The sequence below is a fragment of the Salvelinus sp. IW2-2015 genome, linkage group LG31 (genome assembly GCF_002910315.2).
Source record: "Salvelinus sp. IW2-2015 linkage group LG31, ASM291031v2, whole genome shotgun sequence".
NCBI lineage: Eukaryota > Metazoa > Chordata > Actinopteri > Salmoniformes > Salmonidae > Salvelinus > Salvelinus sp. IW2-2015.
The window spans coordinates 10,011,133-10,026,415 of record NC_036870.1 but is presented as its reverse complement, the minus strand read 5'-3'; the positions used below and the strand labels follow the sequence as shown (position 1 = coordinate 10,026,415).

The following is a 15,283-nucleotide window of genomic DNA, read 5'->3' as shown; positions in this document are numbered from 1 at the left end:
TTTTTTGGCTACTTCATGATTCCATATGTGTTATTTCATAGTTTTGATGTCGTTACTATTATTCTACAATGTAGAAAATAGTAAAAATAAAGAAAAAACCTTGAATGACTAGGTGTGTCCAAACTTTTGACTGGTACTGTATATATATATTTTTAAATCCCACCACTTGAATAATGATTCCCCTATTAACAGCTATTAAAACTGAAGAGATTACCATACAAATCATGTATTAAATTAGTATATTAGACTAGTGTTTGTGAGTAATTGCGTTGACCTTTAAGATGTGAAGGTAGAATTTTAGGTGCATGATTCTGTCAAGTTTTGAAAACGAGTTACAAAAAAAAGAACTAACCCCAGCTAGTTTTTCCTGCTTTGTTAAAATAAATTAACATTGCTACCTTCAGGTTATTCATAAGAAATAGACAAGCAATGTGATCTGCTATCACTAGCACAAACCATGTATCGTTTGTGTAATGTCTTAAAATGTATAAAGGTTTTACATACTGTGTAAATATGTTTTTAGGGTTGAATTTTCATAAAATCGCACCACTTATGCTGTGTGTTGTATGTTGCTTTAAACTTTTGACACACTTTTGTATCATTCCCACCATTGAAAAGCAATCTGTGGGGTCCAAATTAGAAAAGAAAAACGTTTCAGTGAATTGACTGAAAAGCTTCATTTTCAAGACAGTCAAATCTAGTCCAATGGATGACAAAACTGTGAGAAAGTGAAAAGAGCGGTGCATATGATTATGGGCAAGGGCTGGACTGGGCAGGCCGCAGACGGACAGAGAAAATAACATTTACCTTGAACTCCGGCTGCTCTGTCTCTAGGGCGGGGTCAACAATTGTGCAAGGGTCTGACAGGGTCAGGGGGAGGGAGGAACCAGGGACAGAGGCTGCCCTGGGGTCGTGGGGGCTACCCGGGGGGTGTGGGGGGAGGGGGGGGGGTATTGGCAGATTTAGGAGGCAGATGCTCAATATGCAGATGTCTAATCGAATTGTGGATGTTAAATTGGTACCACTGATTTGCATCAATACAATAGCCCTCCCATCCCGCCTTGGGTTTAGGGGTCAACTGAGTCCCTTGCATGGAATAAGCAGCATCTGAAAAGGTGTGAACTTCATAAAGCAAGCATACTGCTGCTTGGTGGGAAGACACAGAATTAAATATATATGGGATATACTTCCTATAAATGCAATATCTGTCGCTCTTATTTTAAATATATCTCTATTCCTATAGGCTTGTGTTATATCAGATTAAGGGATATTGTATCCAGTGGTTAAAGGCCCAGTGCAGTCAAAAAACTAGATTTTTCTGTGTTTTATATACACTGCTCAAAAAAATAAAGGGAACACTAAAATAACACATCCAGATCTGAATGAATGAAATATTCTTATTAAATACTTTTTCCTTTACATAGTTGAATGTGCTGACAACAAAATCACACAAAAATGATCAATGAAATCAAATTTATCAACCCATGGAGGTCTTGGATTTGAGTCACACTCAAAATTAAAGTGGAAAACCACACTACAGGCTGATCCAACTTTGATGTAATGTCCTTAAAACAAGTCAAAATGAGGCTCAGTAGTGTGTGTGGCCTCCACGTGCCTGTATGACCTCCCTACAACGCCTGGGCATGCTCCTGATGAGGTGGCGGATGGTCTCCTGAGGGATCTCCTCCCAGACCTGGACTAAAGCATCCGCCAACTCCTGGACAGTCTGTGGTGCAACGTGCGTTGTGTGGATGGAGCGAGACATGATGTCCCAGATGTGCTCAATTGGATTCAGGTCTGGGGAAGGCGCGGCCAGTCCATAGCATCAATGCCTTCCTCTTTGCAGGAACTGCTGACACACTCCAGCCACATGAGGTCTAGCATGGTCTTGCATTAGGAGGAACCAGGGGCCAACCGCACCAGCATATGGTCTCACAAGGGGTCTGAGATCTCACTCGGTACCTAATGGCAGTCAGGCTACCTCTGGCGAGCACATGGAGGGCTGTGCGGCCCCCCAAAGAAATAGCCACCCCACACCATGACTGACCCACCGCCAAACCGGTCATGCTGGAGGATGTTGCAGGCAGCAGAACGTTCTCCACGGCGTCTCCAGACTCTGTCACGTCTGTCACATGTGCTCAGTGTGAACCTGCTTTGATCTGTGAAGAGCACAGGCGCCAGTGGCGAATTTGCCAATCTTGGTGTCTCTGGCAAATGTCAAACGTCCTGCACGGTGTTGGCTGTAAGCACAACCCCCAACTGTGGACGTCGGGCCCTCATACCACCCTCATAGAGTCTGTTTCTGACCGTTTGAGCAGACACATGCACATTTGTGGCCTGCTGGAGGTCATTTTGCAGGCTCTGGCAGTGCTCCTCCTGCTCCTCCTTGCACAAAGGCGGAGGTAGCGGTCCTGCTGCTGGGTTGTTGCCCTCCTACGGCCTCCTCCATGTCTCCTGATGTACTGGCCTGTCTCCTGGTAAGCGCCTCCATGCTCTGGACACTACGCTGACAGACACAGCAAACCTTCTTGCCATAGCTCGCATTGATGTGTGCCATCCTGGATGAGCTGCACTACCTTGAGCCACTTGTGTGGGTTGTAGACTCCGTCTCATGCTACCACTAGAGTGAAAGCAGGAAGCATAGGAACTGAGAAGTGGTCTGTGGTCACCACCTGCAGAACCACTCCTTTATTGGGGGTGTCTTGCTAATTGCCTATAATTTCCACCTGTTGTCTATTCCATTTGCACAACAGCATGTGAAATGTATTGTCAATCAGTGTCGCTTCCTAAGTGGACAGTTTGATTTCACAGAAGTGTGATTGACTTGGAGTTACATTGTGTTGTTTAAGTGTTCCCTTTATTTTTTTGAGCAGTGTATATATATTTCCACACTATGAGGTTGGAATAATACTGTGTAATTGTGAAAATTATGATAATGGACTTTTAGTGTTAGAGCTGTTTGAAAAGACCACCTGAAATGTCAACCTGTTTTGGTGGGATAGAGTTTTGGCCTGTCTCGTGACATCACCAGGCAGTAAATTAGTAAATTAGACCAATAAGAAAAAGAGTTCCAAACCTCTCTGTCAATAATTGTACGTTTTCCCCACCCCACTCAGACCACTACCAGACAGTCCTATCTAAATTCTTTCTTGAGAAATTGCTCTTTGCTAAGAAGCTATTTTTGTTTCTTTTTGACCATTTTAATTGAAAACAATCACAGTAAGGTACTCAGAATCATTTGATATTGAGATTTTTTCAAATCTGTCTGCATTTGACTTTTAAATTGAACTGGAGCTGGGCCATTCCACCAATTCGGTGCCTTTTGAGAAGTGTAACTTCATGAAAAAAACGTTGGATTTCACACATTTTTGTAATTCTGTCATAAAGAGCACGTGTTCAACTGATTAAAGAAATATGTTTTCCCATAAAAAAAAATGCTATAGTAAGAGCCTATTAAGTGCCAAATATAGTAACAGGTTGACCGTAACATGGTTGACGATTTCATCTTAAATCAGCTACAAATCCCCTTTTGATTGGGGGAATGGAAGCTTGTTGTGTGCAACAGGGAGTAGCAATTGAATGCAAGCTTCACAATTTTTTTTTTTTTATTGTTAGAATATTTCTAGTCTGTCTATCTATGGGTAACAGGGTTGACATGTCATGCTCAGCCAGCTCAGTTTTCCACCACAAAACACCGAAAACAGTAGAACCAGCTCACCTGCTTTTACACTATGATTTGACTATTAGATGTTCAATGATTGTTTTGAAAAATATTTTAAAAGGAACAGTTTTACCTAAAAAGAGAGTTCAGTTCACTTAACAGGATTGACCTTAAAATGAGGGACAGATGTAAATGAATCACTAATTACACTAAATGACTTTAAGCAACAAAATAACTAGATCTTTTCAATTATGGTGAAAACTTGGACAATTGTGTGGTTTAAGTGACAGAGGGTGCACGGAGGGACATGTCAAAATGCTGGATTTTGGCACTTTAGCGTGTCTTTATTCATATAGAAAATTTGATTTATTTAATTATCCATGTGGTCTATATTAAAGGGCACTTAATTTAATATAACAGGCTTTTAAAATGCAATATTGGTGCAAAATTTCTACTTGAAATATCAAAGGGACGCAAAAGGCACTACTGTCTGAGCTCTCGAAACTTAGAAAAGTAGGATAAAAGTATGACAAACTAAGATTAGGGTTAGGGTTGAACATAAGGCTGGGCTAAGGTTAGGGTTATTGCTAGGGTTCGGGTTGAGCCAGGGTGTAGACCACAGGAGGTTGGTGGCACCTTAATTGGAGAGAACGGGCTCGTGGTAATAGCTGGAGCGGCATTAGTGGAATGGTATCAAATACATCCAACACATGGTTTCCATTCCATTTGCGCCTTTCTGTTATTATGAGCTGTTCTCCCCTCATCAGCCACCTGTGGTGTGGACATGAAGCCATGGTTAGGGTTATGGCTGGGGTCAGGTTTGAGCCAAGATATGGACATGGGACAAGAGGAAAGTGTGCAGAGACATGGCAGATGAATGTAAGCATGGCTCAACTGTAACCCTAATCCTTTTTTTCTCTGTCCCTGAATAGAATGATACAGTATTTCCATTCCATCTCAATACACGTTTTGTTATTTGGAATTCCATTGCTTTTCATAGGGAAACTTCAACATCAAATGTGGTATTCTTATCCTGATATTGTGAAATATTCCCATTTCTAATAGTACAAGTGTAGAAGGGTAGCCTAGAATGCTTCATTTAATTAGGCCTACATTTCCCCCCAGTCTTTATGTGGAATCTCAGAGAACAATACATGTAAACTGTAATACAACACACTCTCAGTTGAAAGTAAACCTCCCCTAAATAAGATAATTCCATTATTGGTCGTTGTCTTTTCCAAAGTAAACTTTGCAATAATTTCCCTGAAAATAGTAGTCAGAGAGATACAGAAGAGGAAGCAAGAGATACCACTCCCTATTTTTTTTCAGGTTCATACACAGTCAATCAACTAAGCAAAACAGAACCAACTGCTTAATGCACTGGTGCCTATGTGAGAGCTACTCCCTTAAGCAGACCAGTACTGTGACAAAAAAAATTCAATGGGAAATGGCCTGAGTGGGACGCCTTCATTCATCCACCATATTTGCGTCCGCATCCTGCTTTTATGCAGGATGAGATTACAAAAACATAAGTCTCGCGATATTATGACACGTAGTCTTTAGTTTCACCAGCGAATGAAATCACGCGAGGTTTCTATTTATTTGACTAAATGCCACGTCTGATAACGAATAGACACTTTTCAGATCATCTGTTGGGAATAATTTATCTGATAAACCGTTATCACTGACCCGCAACATCGCAGACTGTCTATCCGTGCATAATTATAGCAGACAGGTGAGTTTAGGGCAATTCGTTTATACTGCAGCATTGTTGTCATCACAGTTAACAACTCCAAATACCTATCTAGGTAGCGTTACCAATTGTTTGCTATTGTACTTTGCTAGTTAAGTATCCCGCCAACTGATTTTGCATGCAAATCTAAACTGCGACATCTGCATTCGTTTAATCGCATTCATAGGCAGCTATTGTTGATGTGGCTAACTTAGCTGGTAGCCAAACAGTTAGTGGCTAACTTGCTAGGTGTTAGGTACAACAACAATTAACATACAGTATGTTTCAAGCCATCACTTTAATAACACGGCCTAGCTAAGTTAGTTACTCAACTAGGCTACTAACCCCATTTGGGACCCTGCCCCTTTTCCTCAGTGTTTGACTCCTCATAACCCCCCTTGAAAAGTGTACGCTTATAGCCTTAGCAGAGGGCCATCATGGGAATGCTGTTAGGTATAGCAGATGGGATGTTGATAATGTTAATTGTTGTCTAACTAGTTAGCCTAATATTTGTTCCATAACTAGCTAGCTAAAGCCACCCACTGTAACTACCCACAATATAAAAACAATAAGATGTTGCTGTATGAAGCTAGTATTGCTGTACTATAGCAGCCTGTTGTAACCATAGATTTTCCCTTTGGGTGTCTGTCCCAGGTGAGATGATGGCCCATGGACGTCTGCTAGCACTGTTCACAGGAGCGGTGCTGTTGCTAGCCGCCCAGCTAACTGTTGCTCACAGTCACTCTCATGACCATGGGCATGCACATTCGCATGGGGGTGGCGGTTGCCATGGTCATTCCCATGGCGGTCAGAAGCTACACCAGGGGGCGAGCAAGTGGAGTGCTGAGGCCAACCTGCCCCCAGCAGAGGAGTCGCACCACGGTCATGCACATGACCACGGTCATGCTCATGACCACGGTCATGCACATGACCACGGTCATGCTCATGACCACGGTCATGCTCATGACCACGGTCATGCTCATGAGCACAAGGAGGAGAGTGGACACAGGCACACCCAAGGAGGGGAGAGGGTGAAGAGGCAGGTGGAGGGAGAGAAGAGGGACATAGTGGAGCTCTGGATGCAGGTATTGTCAGTGGAGACCTTGGAGCCATACATGAATGGCCATGAATGTGTTCTGGATATTTGATACATTATTTTTGTCCAGAACCTGTGCTACATTTAGATGTCCGTTAGTGCTCATAGCCTACCTTCAATCAAATCATATGCAAAATGTAATATCTTTGTCGGTATCCCTCCTGTTCGTTCCAACAACCTCCTGACTTTCCCTGTGCAAACATAGGCTACCTATCTCTCCAGATTTAACGGATCACTACTGTAGGTACAAAATTACTGCTTTCACTTTTCAACAGACATTTCCCTTTTGCCAGTGAGTCTGTTGCTAAGTCTGATGTCGAGTTCTATTGACTAGTTTGGCTTTGACAACTGGACTAGACAACCTCACAGCAGTGTACTGCCAATAACTTTCTGTTGGTTTTGACTGCAGAGCGAAATGTCTCTTATGACGTTTGCATTTTTATTTGCTATGTTCAACAGGATTAGGTTGGAATCCAAGAACTTTTGTAGACAGGAAATATCTTTTCCTTATTTGATGAAGTTCATTAGATTGATTTGAGACCCTTGGAACTCGGCACAGCCATCCTTATCAAGTGTGAGATTATTTTACCACACACAAGCACACTGTTAAAGTGGCCGCTTATGACCTGCTGTCTATGTTTCTCTCTTATTGTTAGGCCATCGGTGCCACTCTGCTGATCAGTGCTGCTCCCTTCCTCATCCTCTTCCTGATCCCGGTCCAGTCCAATACAGACCAGAACCAGAACCTCTTGAAGGTGCTGCTGAGCTTCGCCTCTGGTGGCCTGCTGGGAGACGCCTTCCTGCACCTCATCCCTCACGCCCTAGGTTAGTGAATGTATCGCAAGTATTGTCACAGTACATTTCTTAATTAAGTGAAAATAATTGATTGCCTATCTATTCTTTTGAATATGTTTAGGTATGATTCTGACGTTTCATCTTTACGCAATAATCAGTGAAGCAAATTTAAGCTCTTAAGATCAGCAACAAAAAAAAAAGATTTATTGGTTTATAGTTGAAAGGATGTAGTCATGCCAGTCTGTTTCTTTGTCTGTCTTTCTCTCATTTTCATTCTCTCTCTTGCTTGTTTTCACAGAGCCTCACTCTCACCATGGAGACGAGGGACAAGGCCACTCTGACAGTGAAGAATCACAGTATCATGGCCATTCACATGGTATAGCTCCGTCGTGATCGCTACATTTACCATCACCATACTATCCAGCTTATCCATTACATACCATTATTTAGCATGCTTGAGAATGACACTGACTCACTCTTCTACTCTATATTTTTTTTATTGAGTCTGGCCCCATTTTGGCAAAAAGCATGTCCCTGACGGTGTTCCTTATCACACCTGTAGGTGCCGCCCATGGTCACATGATGTCAGTAGGGCTGTGGGTTCTCGGTGGAATCGTGGCCTTCCTGGTGGTGGAGAAATTTGTTCGCCTCCTGAAGGGTGGACACGGACACTCCCACTCCCACTCTCAGGGTAGGTAATACATTTTGATTTGAGTTTGTAGCGTGGGGGGAAAAAGAACAACAATTTGAATTGATGTATGTGCCCCTGCTATTTCAAGGCTACATCCATTCAATATGAGCTTTCTTTACCATAACTCATATGCCTTGAAATGATCCCTCTGTATGCAATGCATTTTTTTGCCTATTGCCCACTTCTGCCTTTGTCTATATATCTATGTAATGCATGTCAATTGTATTGGAATAGGTTAGGTAGTTACATTTACATTTGAGTCATTTAGCAGATGCTCTTATCCAGAGTGACTTACAGGAGCAATAAGGGTTAAGTGCCTTGCTTAAGGGCACATCTACAGATTTTTCACCTCGTCGGCTCGGGGATTCGAACCAGCGACCTTTTTGTTACTAGCTCTTAACCAACGCTCCTAGTTTAGGTCTTAGGAGCATAATTACACTACCACACTCCACCCCCGGGGGACAGCAGCTGGTTGGTTAGGTGCTCTGCCAAGAAGTCTTGTGAAGCCTTGATAAGAAGGATCTGTAATCAGTGAATTTTTTGTTATCTTTAGTTTTGGTTCAGGCTATTTTGTACTTTTTGTTTTTGTATATATTTATTTTGTCATGAACAAATGATTATCCGCTTGGGCTGGCTGACTCCGGTGTCAGGATGGAGCTGGCCCTGAAAACAGGTAAAGTGTCTGTCTCCTGGGCACATGCATATAACATGGTCCTCATACTCTATCCTCTCACATAAATGTGCCTAGGACCCCTAGACCTAGTGAATGCAGCCAAATCATTAGGCTAGCGAGTTGGTTTCGTAACCCGACCTCTGGGTCCATTTTGAAATCTGGCATTTGATGAGATTTTCCTCTAGCTGAGAGCTGCTGTATGGTTGGGTGATTTGATGCTGCTCTTCTACTTTTGGAATGAGGCAGGGTCAGTAAACCAAAGAGTTATGCACGGCATTTTTATTTTCTTCCCTATTTTCTCGTCTCCTATTTTCAGCTGCTCCTAAGGCAAAGGAGAGTGACGGGGAGGAAAAAAAGAAGAACGAGGGTGAGAAAGATTTAAAAGAAAAGAAAGATGAGACGACTCCAAAAGAAGTGGAGGAGAAAACTACAGGTAAGATAGTTGAATAATTGCCACTTAAGTTCTTAGTGGGCAGTTTGCCTTCACTGAAATGGCTCTTTTTAAAATCTCAAAACCACTTTTTCTCCATGAGAATATTTACTTTATGACAACATTTCAGTTACCAGCGTCCCATCAAGCCAGTTTCTCTGTTGTATGTAACTATTGCAATGTTGTGATCATTGTCCACTCTCCCTTCTCAATATTAAGCAGGGCAAACTCTTTTTGGGGATTTCTGGTATATCAAATTAAATCAATCACAGCATGTTTCTGGACTCATTCAGAAGTTTTTAACCTGATTTAAGTGCAATACCTTTCCAAATGTATGTAGAAGGGTCAATTTATATTCCTAAAACTTCAATTGAAAATGATGCTGTCGCTGCTTCCTGTTGACAAGACATTTTGATAAAGAGCCCAATGTCAAAACACAGTTCATGTGTCCAAATCAACAAATAATATGATTCAACAGTTCCTGATATATTGAAAACATAAACAGTTTTTAAAAAAAAGAACATGTGCAAGAATAGTAATCAGATTACTTGTATTTTTTTTAAACGAGCACCTTATAAACTGCACACATCTGAGAATAATTTTTACATCGCTGGTTAGAAGAGAATTTATTGATTCATCTAAATTCTAGAATGCCGGATCGAGATTCAGGGAGTCTGCTGAAACAGGGCAGAAACAAATTTGCTTTAACTTCAACGAATCACGACCTTGCATAGGATATCAATAGTGCTGAGCAATTAACCAAAATGACAATTATTTTGTTTCATTAATATAATATATTTTTTACCCCCTTCTCCACAATTTTCGATCTTGTCTCATTGCTGCAACTCCGCAACGTCCTAGAGAGAGGCGAAGGTGGAATCATGRGTCCTCTGAAACATGACCCGCCAAACCGCGCTTCTTAACACCTGCCAGCTTAACCCGGAAGCCAGCTTGTCCGGTCTGTGTTTCTTTTACACCTGTTACGTAAGAGACAGGAAAATGCGCGATCGAGGGGATCCATAGAGAGCAGTTTCTTTGCGATGTATCTCTACCTGAAAATACATGATCTAAGTGATTGATAGTTGGTATTCAGTAGTCATAAAAGTATGCCTTATTTACTTTGAAGAACTACAAAATAGTGATTTTTCAGACCGCACAGGCAGCAGCTCTATAGAGGTGAGATGATGACTTGGAATTAAATAATAGTGATCAAATAAAACAAGTAATATAAGTAACTGAAATATTTGATTTAAAGAGGTTAATAAGTGATAAGCAGTCATGGGCAGTCACTACCATCATGGAATTTTGTTTTATTCTGTGTTACAGCATTCAACCCACACAATGCATAGTGCATTTCATGTTTTTTTTATTTTTATAATCGAAACCGTAACTTGTGATCCTTTTTTAAAATCGGACCGAAATTGAACAGACCTCTAAAAGCAGTAATGGCTCAGCGCTCTAGATATTAACACGGACCAGGTTTGGCTGTTATTTAAGTGATAATTTGGCTCTGAAATTGGTGTATTGGCGTGAGACCATCAACTTTTATACAGAGAGCGCCCCAAATTGTCTGCCATTTGAGCTTAAAAGTCCTGCGACGGACAGGCACGTGTAACAAAATCAACGGTACCAAATATATGAATATTTTTTAAAAGCAATCGATTTAATGCATTCGTGATGACTCAACTTTTATACAATGGTGAATGTAGCACACTTAGACATTTTTACAAAAATTACATATTTATTTGTACTTCAACCATGGAGAGTTAACAAATGCTCCTAAGCACAATTTAACCAGGTGCTCTAGACTAGAGTCCATAGGGTCTGTGCAGCAGGCTGAATGTTTGACGTCCCTATCAATATAGATATCAAGGTATCGGGCTACCTGAACCTGGCTGCTGACTTCACACACAATTTCACTGACGGGCTGGCCATCGGGGCATCGTTCCTGGTGGGCCCAGCAGTAGGCACAGTCACCACTCTCACCATCCTGCTGCATGAGGTGCCCCACGAGATTGGCGACTTTGCCATCCTGGTCCAGTCTGGCTGCACCAAGAAGAAGGTAATGCACAAGCTTCAGCTTTTCATAATGATTGATGTTACACATACTGATGTCAGACAGAAAACGTCAATGTTCTTGACTATGTACTGAAACATGCTCGGTGACGACAACACAACGCCTATTGACACATGGTGGCAGCAGTAGGATTCGTGTCTTTTCTGTTCCAATGAGAAGGTCTCTGTAGGTAGAAATGTCCATTGACAACTTCCTCTTTCCCATCAGGCCATGTGTCTACAGCTGCTGACAGCCTTGGGGGCTCTTGCCGGCACAGCCTGCTCCCTATTGGCTGAGGGGGTGGGTGCGGCCGCCACAGCCTGGATCCTACCATTCACTGCGGGTGGCTTTGTGTACATTGCCACTGTGACGGTTCTGCCTGAGCTGCTGGTTGGCCGCTCCAGTCTGGGCCAATCAGTGATGGAGATCCTAGCGATGCTGGTTGGAATTTACATGATGGTGCTAATCGCAGAGTATGAGTGAGACAGCGAGGCATCAATAAGAAAGGGAGGTGGAGGGAGGGATTTAGAGGAGGAGCAGAAACCGAATGAGAGATGGATTTATACGATTGGAGGGAAAGATACTGATGGAGTTTAAAGGAGAGGGTGAGAAGACAAGTGACACAGGACTGGACTAGGTTCCAAAGGGGACTTGAATGGGGAGTAGCATTTCAACACAAACCATCTGCAGGATGATGAGCAATAAGATTTGAACTGTACAAAGTCCTCATCAGCATGTCTAAGTCAGATAGGTCATCAAACTGAGACTTAGGCAAGCTACGCAGATGACTTGGGAGTTGTAATTCATCGTCCATTTATAATTGCAGAGTTATTCCCTTTTGGTCATAAAAAGGCTAACCAAAACAATGTCCATTTAAGTTGCCGTGAACTATAGTTAAAACTAAAATCAAGAATTGCAATCACACCAATATGTTTAATGCTTACTTTTGCCTTTAATTGTACTTGCAGAGATCACAGATTGAACACAATAGAACTAGACAGTTAAGTGGTTAGGGCATTTTCCTGGATTTAAGTTAAGGGTTTATTTGGATCGGAGTATGTTAGTCTACAACTGGAACATTCCAATGAAATGAAAAGGGCATAATATTGTAACGTATAGTCCATAAACCAGGTCCCCAAATAGCAGCCATCAAAGATACTTGACATGTAGGCCAAGAGGCTTCAGCTTCTGGAATGTGACTTATTGGGAAACATGACTAAGCTGCTTTAGATGTCTACAGCACACAGCAGTTACTGACCAAGCCACTTGTTTGTAACTGTTATCATAACTGTTGGCTGCTTTCAAGTTGCATGTAAATCATGAGTTGTACCAGTATGTGACAATATATATTAATTGAATTATTAATCAACAGGTAAGCTGTGCTTAGAGGACCATTGGAGTATGATTTGCTTTAAAGTAGTGAATAAATTGCTTTAAATGTGCCCTTCACATGAAGTACCTTCATAATGTGGAAGTACAGTAAATTAATGTATTTAGGGTGGACTAGCCATTTGGAAACTGAACCGATTATCCAGAGTGACAGGATTTGAGGAAATAGATACAGTCCATCAAAACAAACATTTCTTCCACCCTAATTCATCTTAATGTGTCTGGAAGGAATGTTTGACCTACCTTTTGAACAACTGAATGATGAACCCTCTTCCACTTTTGTTTAGTGTTAATAAGCTGCGGCAGCAGGTTTTGTTGAATTGTAACATTTATTCGTTTTTATTCACGTGTACTATTCTTTCTTTTTTTTTGAATGGGTGTCTGCTCTCCCTCCACTCTTGAATAATACAGTAGGCCTTGTGTCAAAGACAATCAATGCTGTAGCTGTTATGTGGTTAAAGAGCTCCTTCACCCTAAACCATTCTGTATGTACACGACTGCATCTCTGGGCTGATTCCAAACCAACCCCATGCTGCTATCCCCATTACCTTGTTGACTTTTTTTGTTGCGTATCTGAAATGGCTTGTATTGTCAATATTGTAAGCTGCTTTACCTAGGCATCTGTGATACGTAGGTTGTTTCCTTCCAATGTATTCCTTTACATCGACAGTCTTATCAGATGCTTTAAGTTGTCAACATTGGCCTATAGTTGGGTGCAATGGCTTGATTTGGAATCAGAGCTTTTAATCAGAGGGACCAAGTAAAGGACTAATGTTAAAGTGGTGGGTGGGAGATTCAGTGAGTGAGTATGGTGGAATTTTTTGTTACTTTGTTTTCTTGACTTTTCATTAAACAATTATGATTCCCTTAATGTTTACACTATATTTTACTGGGTCCCTGTTTCTCAGATAATGCAAGAGAACATGAAAAATACAAGCAATCCAATACTTGATTAGCTTATAATCCAACCTAGGCTAAATATTAGAGGGGAAAAGAACAACCGATCACAAACACAAGACGCAGGCTAAGTGTGGCTGTATTCTTATACATACATACGCTAAGTGTACAAAACAGTAGGAACACCTAATATTGAGTTGCACCCCCTTTCGCCTTCAGAACCAACTAAATTCTACAAGGTGTTGGAATCGTTCTACAGGGATCCTGGCCCATGTTGACTCCAATGATTCCCACATTCGTGTCAAGTTGGATGGATGTCCTTTGGGTGGTGGACAATTCTTGATACACATGGGAAACTTGAGTGTGAAAAATCCATCAGCATTGCAGTTCTTGACACACTCAAACCGGTGCACCTTTCTAATACTATACCCCATTCAAAGGCACTTAACTTTTGTCTTGCCCATTCACCCTCTGAATAGCACACATACAATACATACACAATTCATGGCTTAAAAAGCCTTCTTTAACCTGTCTTCTCCCCTTCATCTACACTGATTAAAGTGGATTTAACAAGTTACATCAATACGGGAGTACAGCTTTCACCTGGATTCACCTGTCAGTCTATGTCATGGAAAGAGCAGGTGTTCCTAATGTTTTGTGCACTGTGTATGTAACTGCTTTGCTTGAAGTATCATAGTAAAACTTTTTAACTTTTCCGTTACCACAAAAATTATTTTAAAGAATTAAAGCAAGCCCCGCATCTTTACTTGTAAAGTCACCCTCTAGTTTGATCTTGTACTTGATGCCATGTCTTATTTTGAGGCGCTTTGACTGTCACGTGACGTCTATGCTAATATTGTTCAAATTCGCTAGCTAGCTAGCCAACAACTGTAACGATGTGTTTGAGACAAGTGCTCATTGTGCAAATGTATGTTTTCAATAAACATTGGAGACGAATTATAGTTACATGTCAACAATTTAAGCAAACACCTTCTGTTTTGTTGCTAACCAGCCAACATGTCTATTGGAGAAGCCGTTTGTGCCCAGAGCCATATACACTGAACAGAAATATAAACGCAAAATGTAAAGTGTTGGTCCTATGTTTCACGAGCTGAAATAAAATATCCCAGAAATGTTACAAACTCACAAAAATATTATTTCTCTAAAATGTTGTGCATAAATTTGTTTACATCCCTGTTAGTGACCATTTCTCCTTTGCCAAGATAATCCATCCACATGACAGGTGTGGCATATCAACACGCTGTTTAAACAGCATGATCATTACACAGGTGCACCTTGTGCCACTAAAATGTGCACACAACACAGTCTCAAGTTTTGAGGGAGCGTGCAATTGGCATACCGACTGCAGGAATGTCTACCAGAGCTGTTGCCAGAGAATTGAATGTTAATTTCTCTCCAATAAGCTGCTTCCAACATCTTTTTAGAGAATTTGGCAGTAAGTCCAACCGCAGACCACGTGTAACCACACCAGCCCAGGACCTCCACATCCGGCTTCTTCACCTGTGGGATCGTCTGAGACTAGCCACCCGGACAGCTGATGAGACTGTGGTTTTGCACAACAWAATAATTTCTGTACAAACTGTCAGAAACCGTCTCAAGGAAGTTCATCTGCATGCTCATCTTCCTCACATGAGTCTTGACCTGACTGCAGATCGACGTCGTAACCAACTTCAGTGGGCAAATGCTCACCTTCGATGGCCACTGGCACGCTTGAGAAGTGTGCTCTTCACAGATGAATCCCGGTTTCAACGGTGTATGTTGTCTTGTGGGCGAGCGGTTTGCTGAACAGAGTGCCCCGTGGTGGCGGTGGGGTTATGGTATAGCCAGGCATAAGCTACGAAC

At 41.6% G+C, this 15,283-nt stretch overlaps 1 protein-coding gene across 1 annotated transcript; it reads left to right on the top strand.

Moving 5' to 3' along the window:
* The first annotated feature begins 5,231 nt into the window (after positions 1–5,231).
* On the top strand, positions 5,232–13,394 carry slc39a7 (solute carrier family 39 member 7). Its single transcript, XM_023975874.2, has 8 exons — positions 5,232–5,396; positions 6,048–6,478; positions 7,146–7,314; positions 7,583–7,660; positions 7,847–7,975; positions 8,965–9,081; positions 10,944–11,140; positions 11,363–13,394. The coding sequence occupies exons 2-8, from the start codon at positions 6,053–6,055 to the stop codon at positions 11,615–11,617; spliced, it is 1,371 nt and encodes a 456-aa protein (XP_023831642.1). The 5' UTR covers positions 5,232–5,396; positions 6,048–6,052; the 3' UTR covers positions 11,618–13,394.
* Positions 13,395–15,283: the final 1,889 nt, after the last annotated feature.

Coding starts and splice junctions, on each gene's coding strand:
- slc39a7 (XM_023975874.2), top strand. CDS start 6,053: ATGATGGCCCATGGACGTCTGCTAGCACTGTTCACAGGAGCGGTGCTG. Junction 7,315..7,582: donor CCTCATCCCTCACGCCCTAG/GTTAGTGAATGT, acceptor TTGTTTTCACAG/AGCCTCACTCTCACCATGGA. Junction 7,976..8,964: donor CTCCCACTCCCACTCTCAGG/GTAGGTAATACA, acceptor TCCTATTTTCAG/CTGCTCCTAAGGCAAAGGAG.